At 39.8% G+C, this 10,596-nt stretch overlaps 2 protein-coding genes across 2 annotated transcripts; one reads left to right on the forward strand and one right to left on the reverse strand.

Moving 5' to 3' along the window:
* Positions 1-3,658: 3,658 nt before the first annotated feature.
* fndc10 (fibronectin type III domain containing 10) lies at positions 3,659-5,793 on the reverse strand. Its single transcript, XM_081384658.1, has 2 exons — positions 5,694-5,793; positions 3,659-5,510 (listed from the first exon to the last, which is right to left on the reverse strand). Exon 2 carries the CDS (start codon positions 5,417-5,419, stop codon positions 4,649-4,651), a length of 771 nt encoding a protein of 256 aa, XP_081240784.1. The 5' UTR covers positions 5,420-5,510; positions 5,694-5,793; the 3' UTR covers positions 3,659-4,648.
* Positions 5,794-8,460: 2,667 nt separating this feature from the next.
* Positions 8,461-10,082, forward strand: ora4 (olfactory receptor class A related 4; the record flags this gene model as incomplete). The annotated part of the gene is made up of 2 exons (XM_081383937.1): positions 8,461-8,547; positions 9,132-10,082. 2 exons carry the CDS (start codon positions 8,461-8,463, stop codon positions 10,080-10,082), a joined length of 1,038 nt encoding a protein of 345 aa, XP_081240063.1.
* Between the last annotated feature and the right edge of the window lie 514 nt (positions 10,083-10,596).

The following is a 10,596-nucleotide window of genomic DNA, read 5'->3' on the forward strand; positions in this document are numbered from 1 at the left end:
ACCAAATTAGAGGACCAGCGAAGATGGATGACAATCAGAGTGTGAGTATCAAATGCGAATAATTTTTTACAATTGCGATGCATTTAATTGAAAAGTTAACGTAGCAAACGTGATGGCGATTTGCTAAATAAATAGTCTTGAATGCATAGCCATAGTATTTAGCCTCTAATGCTTGAAAATGAATTGTTAGCACGTTCATTTAACGGAACTGTTGCGTGATAAGCCTGTGTTGACTTATTGACAGCACAATAAAACTGTAGCATGTTCGTTCTGAAAGCTTGTTAATTACTCATTGTTCTTCCATTTTAATTCAGTTAAAATAATCTTAATGTTTTCACTGTCACGTGCTCACAGTCAGCCTGTTTAACGTTACAATACATGTTATGTGTAAGCGTCTACATGCGTCTCTTCATTTTGACATGGTTTTATAATGTGTGCTTTAAATATTATATACATATGTAAATGTGTGTGTGTGTATATATATATATATATATATATATATATATATATATACACACACACACATATGACCATATATATATATATATATGGTCAGAAAAAAAGTCGTGTCAATGTTATTTCTATTCAGATTTCTCAATTGAGATGGGCTTTATTGACATGAGTGTTTCTAGAACCTTTGTTCCCATAACATCAAAACCTTTTTTTTTTTTTCAAATCTTTGAACAGTATGCAATAATAGTATTATGAACATTAATTGATATGTGTGCACTGTTTGGTAACTAAGAAAAAAAAAATTAAAGAGTAGAACATGTTCAACTAAATGTTCCTTATTTAATTCACTTCTCTTTCTCTCTCTCTCTCTCTCTCTCTTAGGAGTCAGTGATGATGTTGTCCATGAAGTTCTGTTTGTGGTCCACATCATGAACAAATTTGTTTTTGTGTGTGTTCAAGTTCAGTTATTATATATTATTTTGTAAAATATTTTGTGTGTGCAAGTTCAGTTATTATATATTATTTTGTAAAATATTTTGTGTGTGCAAGTTCAGTTGTTATATATTATTTTGTAAAATATTTTGTGTGTGCAAGTTCAGTTGTTATATATTATTTTGTAAAATATTTAGTGTGTTCAAGTTGAGGTGTGATATATTATTTTGTAAAATATACACAATCTACCCCAAGAGTCATCCTTGTCTTCCCTCTATACTTGAAAATGTGGTCGATCTAGTGACTGAAAAAACTATAACATGATTCCTTGTTTATTTTACTTGAGTTATTATATTATGCTAGACCCAATTATTTCTCAACATTCCTAGGAACCAGGTTTAATTGCAATAAATAAAGTAGTATTTGGGTGTAATAAAACTGTAAAACTCTAATGTAGTTAAAACTGGGTGGGTGGAAATACTGCCTGGCACAACTAGGATCCTGGAAATGCGTTCCTGAGACTGCGGTTCTCCGAGTCGGTAGGTGGCGCTGTCACAAAAAAACTAGGGTCCTAGAAATGCGGTCCTAGAAGTGGGGTCCTGAAAATGCAGCCTCCGGCTCTGCAGGCAGATAATATTGGTTCTGCCTGGCCAGCGCCACGGCCACCAGACACAAAGACGACAATGTAAGTGACATTACGGTGCAATTTTAACGAATGCGATTAAATAAAAATTCCAGATACAGCATATTCATTTTTTAACTATGTATTTATTTCGATTACCCTTTTTTACCAGGTTCTTCAAAAAGTAGTCACAATCAATCAAAACTATGTATAAAATCATAGATGATTCACAAAAAATCACAATCATTTAGAAAACATTATGCGATAAAATTTCAAATTGGAGCCTGTACTCCGTTGATTCTTGTACCCAACAACACAACAAGATGACATTTAATAACAATAATAATAATTTAAGCTCCTTATAATGAGCCGAATATGTGCTTGTTTGTATTGGCCGCTCTTCCTTTTGCCACCAGCTAACGCCGTGACGTAACTGTGACGTCGGCTTGAAATTGGTCTATGCGTCACTTCATTAAAATGGGGTTAAATCACTGGAGTCACATGGATTTCTGAGGCTTGAAAGTGGTAGACTGTGAACGACATGAGGGCGAGTAATTAATGACAGAATTTACATTTTTGGGTGAATTAACCCAAAAGGGTCAAAAGTGGATACAGGCAGTTTAGACTGAGAACTAACTTATAGTCCAGTCATTTTAAGCCAAAATGGGGGTCAACCTTGACCAAATTGCAACAGAAGCAAACTCAACTGATTTTGTATCCTCAATATGTCCTGAGTAAGGGGGAAAGCCCCGAAGAATCCCATTAGGGGAAAGTTTCGAAAAAGACCCAAATATAGTCTATTCATACGCCTACTCATTCTCTTTCTTACGTGAATAGGGTAAAACATTTTAACCTTTAGATATCACCATGAAAATGACTGAGTTGATTACTTACATCAAGACAAACAAATGATGTATTTCAAGTTTTTATAAATTGTTTGTTAATATGGATCAAACTGTGCATAATCTAATTACGTATGTAATTTGCATTATTTCCGTAAGAAAGAGAATGAGTATGCGTATGAATAGACTATATTTGGGTCTTTTTCGAAACTTTCCCCTAATGGGATTCTTCGGGGCTCCCCGAAATTTTTTTTTCATAAAATGACTGGACTATATTACGCCCACTGGAGGCGATAAGCTTAGCTTACTTAAATATAATATAAAACTAACATTTGGATGATTGACTTACCAGTAATTAAATGTTTACTGCACACGTAGTGTAGTTTAGTGCATACTGAGTGTCAGGATCCCACAGTTTACCCATTCGTTCCAGCCAGAGCCATAGAGAGTGCTGTTCTCTCTATGGCTCTGGATCCAGCCGATATCCACATTTGTATCCTTTAAACGCTAGTTTTTGGGGGTCGTCAGCTTATAAACACGTATGTCTGGGTTGTTTGGCTTGTTTGCTGTACACCTCGTCACACAGCAGCTTTTAAACACTGTTTTGTTTTTTGTTATAAGTCATAAATGACGAGGAGGCAGCTTCACACAGTACAATGGAGACGGTGGGCGTGGCTTCCGATTATGACGCGTGTCGCTCTGTCTCTATCAAAATGACGAATAATATCACGCAGATACGAAAACGCTACTTTCATGTCTTTTTTTAAACAAAACAGATATTTTATTTAAAATTTTTATGAAATGCTTGAAGAAATTAAGAAAAAAAATAATCGTCGTCATTGTCATAACATAATACAATACTCCAGAGTCTTTCAGCCCAGATAAGTGCCAAGTCCTTAAACACAGCCAGTGTTCTTATAGCTTTTAGGTTTTTAGAGCTCAATAGATTCAAAATACATTTTCATTTCAAGTTTAAATAAAAAAAAATGAGGATTGCATTTAGAAAATTTACATTTGTGAATGTGCCATTTAGCTAACAGAAAAATAAGGTTTATAAAATAAATATCCCTTTTGTTTTCACATTCATTAAAGCCAAAATTTACATTTCTGTATGTAAATTTAAAGTTAGGATTCACATAACATTTGATAAAATCATAGACGTCACACCAAAAGCTCACTGTGAGAGAGCTGTTCCAAAATGAACGTAGTTTCAGGTTTCCAAAACTTCCTTTTGCTATTAGAAGATGACAGTGTATATCAGTTGTGTATTTTGTGTATATCAGAAAAAACAAAACAATAAAACTTTATTAAATTCACCCCTCATTTATTGACACACAAGTTTTGTGTTACAGAGAAAAAGCACAGTATAATGACTGTCAGTCAGTGGGTCCTTGTTCTGGTGAAAATGACAAACTCATATCACTAACTCAGAATTAAAAGAGTTGTGTAAAGTTAAGGCATACTGTAAATTATTGGGAGCATTAGAGTACAAAACTACAGTTTTTCTTCCACTACAGTCAGATCACTTGAACTCCATTATTACCGCACACAAAACCATCATATGCAGTTACTGATTTATTGACTTGCATTTCTAAAACAGATATTTCTATAGCTATCAGTCTAAACATCAGTGAGTGCACAGTTTTTTGGTAAACGGGATTATTAAACGAGACCATGGATGAAAACACACATAAACACAGGAGAAAAGCTTGTCGGTGTGTGGCTATGTTCGGAATAGCATCATTTCTACTGTTGCTGTTGTATACTGTACCCCACAATGCACTGCGTTTCACTTGACCTCACATTTTGAGTTGTGAACTTTAAAATTTCTTTTTCAACTCTTTCTTATTTGATTGAACTGAAAAAAAAAAATGAATTACACTAAAACATGCTAAATAATAACCAGCTAACAGGCGACGTTTGGTGAAGGTTACGTACATGTACAAGTAAAACGCTCTTAGTTTTTTTTTAATGATATTTGTACTGTACTTGATGAACGTTCTCATAACGTTGAGAGAAAACGTTCTGATAATGATATTTTTGTAACATCTTTATGATATTTGTACTTTATAAATGTCTCATAACGTTGAGGGAAAATGTTAAGAATAATCGTACACAATTAGCGGTGTATACCGCGCATTAATCAGTCAATAGTAGGCAAGTCATCCATTCCGAACACAGCCTGTGTGTAAGTAGAGCTCTGCGGACCTGCGTCTCTTTCTACACTAATCCTGCACTTCGTTTCCGATCCTGAGCTGTAAGGTGAGTGTTTGCGCGACGACGATAACGATGTTTCTCTTCACAGGTGTGTGTGCAGGTGCGACCTGTGCGAGTGCTGCGCCGTGAGCGTGTGCTGCGCCGTCGGGTTCATGATGTTTTCGGTGATGTACGCCACCAGCAGGCAAATGATGACCAGCATCACGCAGATAGCTCCGCCCACTGTTGTCATGGCGATAACGATGTCCTGCATCCCGCTGGGCTCGAGGCTGAACTCCACGCAGGCTTCGGCCCGGTCGAGGGCGTAGGGCCGCACGCAGAGGCGGTACGGCACGTTAGCGTGCAGCTCGGAGAGTAAATAATCGCGGCAGCTGCTGCCTAAGTGCACGCCGGCGCATTCGAACTGCGTGTAGCTGCCGTTCCACCAGCAACTGAGCCGGAAGCCGCCCGAGGGCCCGTGAGCGGGGCTCGCATGAGCCGTCCACTGAACGAACACACTTCCGTTGGACAGGATATTGGCCGTGAGCTGTCGGTCAGGTGAGCTCACCTGTCGACAGGTAGCGCTGGCGCACCGGAAGTCCGGTCGCGTATACCGGAAACACAAGCGCCCTGGGTCACCTTCCTCGAGAGTGCGGTATGCACACAGCGGCCCGACTTCACCCAAAACACGCCACCATCTTACAGTAGTGCTGTTGTCCTGTAGCTTTGGTATCCGCTTGGAGTCTTTATTGGTGTTATTATTACTGTATTGGGCATCACGGATGCTGCTGGTCCGGTTCGGCAGAGCTCTGCTTAGAAGCAGCAGAACAGGGAAGGAGTAGCGGAGGAACACTGATCCCTGATGGCCTGTCATGTCTGATTTATATCGCTTATTTATTCACAATCGATGGACAGATGCGGAGAATACGGAGACGTGCGGTCGCCATCACACCGGTGCGCGCGACCTGAAAAAAAACCACACACACACAGATAACGCCAAACACCGACTCGTGCGTCGCTAAAAAGCAAACAAAACACTAACGGCAGAATCTCTGAATACAAAACGAACTAAAAAACATCGATTAACATTATTATTAAGCAGACTGATAATGATTTGTTGTAAATAAAGATGGAGATTTAAAGATTACCTCAGAGAAAACCTTCCGCTGCAGCCGCCGGACGAGAGCGCGCATGTGTCTGCGCGCGCGGGCTCGCGCGTTTAATAACGGTGTTAATTAGCATACTTCCTCTCGCCTTTCGTTCATTCTCACTTTATCTCTGTCAGAAACCAGACGATTTCTTTGTCTTGATATCCATTTATCACTCAGTGAATTTATATCTATATATTTTTTCCCCACAACATCAGCAGAAAAATATAATCAATAGGCTATGGTTTTTTTTCTCCCCTTTATGTCATTGGTCTGTCTTGTTAATAATAATAAAAAATCATCAACAATTCTAAAAAAAAAATACTTATAATTTTAGAAATATGCTCTATATTAATCATTATAATTAATTAAATTAACCAACGCGTTAGGAAATATTATCTACTGGAAAAACAATTTAATAATGTTTAATGAATCTGCACTTATACCATGTTGTTGTTTTTTTTACATGAAGGCTTATTTCAGGTTTTTAAGCAGGTTCAAAGATATTGAAGTAGAAGAAGCAAAGAAACAACTGATGGTTTGATTTGTTGAGTGTTCCATGAATTTTGCATTTCATTGTTTTACTGAAAATATGTGAAAATATGATAGCTGGCGGGCCATCACGTGTTCATTAAAAAAAAAACACCCTGTAACACGTGACTGGTTGTGAATAAATATCAGAAAGATTCTGTACTTCTGTGTGAAAAAATGTCACGAGCAGCGAGCACAGTTTGTATTTTTAATGTATGATTAGTTTATAGTTTATCTCCTTCTTCGTTGTGTATTTTCAGTTTGAATTTGTCGCCATCTAGTGTTCATCAGCAGTAATACTTGTCAAAATGTTGAATCATCACCAGACATGAAGAGCATAATTTAAAATATGGAAGCTTGGAATAAAAGAATTTCAAAGATAATTGCAACTTTTGACTTTTTTTTCCTCACAATTGCGAGTTATTAAGTCAGAATTGCGTGATATAAATCGCATTTTACGAGAAAAACTGTAAGAATTGTGAGATAAAAAGTTGCAATTATCTTTTAAATTCTTTTATTCCGTGGCGGAAACAAGCTTTCGTAGTAATGAGAAGGTCTCGAGGTAAACAAAGGCTGCGTGAGAATGACGTGCGCGCGCCGTGAAATATTCACCGTCATAAAGAGATGATTCGGTTCAAACACACACACACGCGTGCGTGTTGATCGGAGGGATTGAGTCAGCGCTTCCTCTAATGATGGGAACATGCAGAATCAGACACACAGTTTAATAAAACCCCTGAGAATAAGTGCCCGATGATCTTCATCAGCAGAAATGAATAAGACTTTCACTCATCAGAGTGGGTTAGTTCTGTTTAGACGCAAACACTGAGACATACATAGAAAGCATGGGGAACATGTGAAAAACCCACAGTGTGGGGCATGTTGTCACACGGTAACTGGCCTAAACGAGCTGAAGTTCCCATTAAAACATTATTTCTAAATGTTCGAAACGTCCATTTATTTATTTATTTAGTTTAACGTTTTTTTTAATTGGTTTAATATGTGAACGTCAAGGAAACATTCCATTTATAATTCTTAAAATATAATGGGAATTTTACTTTTGAACATTATAACAAATGTTTCAACGAACGTTCAGCTAAAACATTTCAGTGGAAAACTCTCCACGAATAATGTTTACGAATTTTACATTTTAATGTGCTAACGAACATTATTTAAAAGACTTTACAATAAGGTGCATTAGTTAACATGAGTTTATTACCTTAGTTAACATTAACTAATAATGAACTGCACTTATACAGCATTTATTAATCTTTGTTCATGTTAATTTCAACATTTACTAATACTTTATTAAAATCTTGTGAACATTAGTTACTGCACTGTGAACTAACATGAACACACAACGAACTGCTGTATTTTTTTATTAACTAACATTAACAAATTAATACTGTAACTATTATGTATTGATCATTGTTAGTTTATGTTAGTAAATACATAAACTAATGTTGAACCTTATTGTAGACGAGATACCAAAGAAATCTATAAACGTTAAAGAACGTTTGAGAACTTTGAGAACGATGCCAGAACTGTTAGCGGTGGAACACCACATTAAAGGCTAAAACAACCATAAAACACAAATCAATTCATAAGCCTTGTAAATGTAAACGACAACAAATGAATATATCAAATCATAGCTCAAGTCAATAAAAATGAACGGCCCCTCCTCCAGTTTTCACTGATCGTTGAACATTTAACATCATCTAAACTGAGTTTATCGCCACTCAGGCATTTAATAATTGATTAAAGATTGAAACCCCAGCGGCCTCGGATCCTGAGCTGAGGGTTAATGGAGCCTGAGTGACAACACGATTGCGCATCCGAGCGTGTGCGCGCGCGCTTATATACAGAGCTGATGTGAGCGCGCGCGATGGACAGAGCGCGCGCCGAGACAGACAGACAGACAGACAGACAGAGAGTGAGACAGACAGACAGAGAGTGAGATAGACAGACAGACAGAGAGTGAGACAGACAGACAGAGAGTGAGACACACAGACAGACAGACAGACAGAGAGTGAGACAGACAGACAGACAGAGAGTGAGACAGACAGACAGAGAGTGAGACAGACAGACAGAGAGTGAGACAGACAGACAGAGAGTGAGACACACAGACAGACAGACAGACAGAGAGTGAGACAGACAGACAGAGAGTGAGACACACAGACAGACAGACAGACAGAGAGTGAGACAGACAGACAGACAGACAGACTGAGAGTGAGACATGTCTGAGGTCCTGACGGTGGACGCGATCCTCTTCGGCCTGCTCGTGCTCTCCGGGATCATGGGGAACATCCTGGTCATCTCTGTGGTGAGACTCACAGCTAACTCTAACTATGATCACATGTGTGGAACAAGTCCAGTTCTGACTCTGTGCTTAATCATAATCAGGACTAATAATTATAAAAGTCGAAGTCATGACATAGCCTACTGAGCCATATTTATGAGATGAAAAGTCAGTTATGGCACACTAAGTGATATTTAGAACAAAAAGTAGAAGTTATGACTTACTAAGTCATATATATATCTACTGTGTATATATATATATATTATAATTATTATTATTATTATTATTATTTTTTACTAAGTCATATTTATGATATGAAAAGTCGAAATTATGACATACTAAGTGATATGTGACAGTGTGTGTAATATGTGTGTGTGTGTGTGTGTGTGTGTGTGTGTGTGTGTGTGTTCAGGTGTTCCAGTGCTGAATGTGATGTGTGTGTGTTCAGGTGTTCCAGTGCTGAATGTGATGTGTGTGTGTTCAGGTGCTCCAGTGCTGAATGTGATGTGTGTGTGTGTGTGTGTTCAGGTGTTCCAGTGCTGAATGTGATGTGTGTGTGTGCTCAGGTGTTCCAGTGCTGAATGTGATATGTGTGTGTGTGTGTTCAGGTGTTCCAGTGCTCGAAGGAAAGCTCCTCGCGTCACCTGCCGCCGTCCGACACCATCCTGGTGAACCTGTGCCTAGCGAACCTGCTAACGTCGCTCTTCCGCACGGTGCCGATCTTCGCGTCGGATCTGGGCCTGGAGGTGCGGCTGAGCTCCGGCTGGTGCCGCGTGTTCATGCTACTGTGGGTGTGGTGGCGCGCGGTGAGCTGCTGGGCTACGCTAGCTCTCAGCGGCTTCCACTGCGCGACCTTGCGGCGGCAGCACGTGTCCATGGGCCCGCAGGGTCTCCGGCGCGAGCGTCTGCGCGTGTGTGCGCTCCTGTCCGCCGTGTGGCTCGCTAACCTGCTGTTCTCCCTGCCCGCGCTGGTCTACACCACACATGCGCGCGGGAACGCTACAGTGGAGATCATGGTGATTAGCTGTACGACGCGTCCCTTGCTGGGCTGCGTTTGGAGGTTTCCTAGCGAGCGCCACGGATATGCTTTCGCCTCCACGTCGCTAGCGCTAAACGAAGTGCTGCCACTCATTCTAATGCTGGGAACGAATCTCGCTACGCTGCACGCGCTCGCTAAGCACATCCGGGCGGTGTCTGGCGGCGGCGCGGTGGAGCCTCACGTGTCCAGCGAGCGGAAGGCGGGTCACGTGATCATGGCGCTAGTGGCGTTATTCGTGAGCTGTTGGGTTCTGCAAGTCGCCGCCGTCACCTACTATAACCACAATGGCGGAAAACACGCGGAGGCGCTGCTAACCATCGCGCACTTCTCCGCCTCGCTGTTCGTGGGCTTCAGTCCGCTGGTGGTGGCGCTGGGACACGGGAAGCTACGGCGCCGGATCGGCCGGATTCTGGAGCGGTGCGTGCGGTGGGTCCGGCGGGCCGAGGTGGAGCAGCGCCGCGAGAACAGCGGACAGACGATCGAGTCGAACGGGAAAACGCCACAGAGCGAGAGGAAGTGACTCGGACTCCAGGACACATGGGCACACATGGGGAAGAGACACCAGATATGAGCCGACGAGATCGGAAACACCGTAGAAAACAATCATGCTTCGGGAAATCACAATTATAAGTCATTATGTTAGATTTGATCTCATTATTTTGACGTTTTAAGTCCTAGTTATGATATAAATTGTATGTCCTAATTATCACTAATATTGCCATAATGCCATAATTATTACTTTTTTATCGTGTCACAATAGACTCGACTAGACTTTTAGACTCTTATCTCATAATTATGAATTAGTGCTATAATTTTAACTTTTTTAAATTTCCCTTTTTTATGCCATAATTTAAACTTTTATCTCATAGTTTAGATTTTTTATGTCCTATTTATGATATAAAATGTCAAAATTGTTACTTTGCATGTCCTAATGATCACTAATATTGCCAAAATGCTAAAGTTTTGACTTTTTAATGTCACAATTTCAACTATACATTTGATCATTTAGATTTATGTCATAATTTAGATTTGTA

The sequence above is a fragment of the Scardinius erythrophthalmus genome, assembly GCF_964197995.2.
Source record: "Scardinius erythrophthalmus genome assembly, chromosome: 14".
Taxonomy (NCBI): domain Eukaryota; kingdom Metazoa; phylum Chordata; class Actinopteri; order Cypriniformes; family Leuciscidae; genus Scardinius; species Scardinius erythrophthalmus.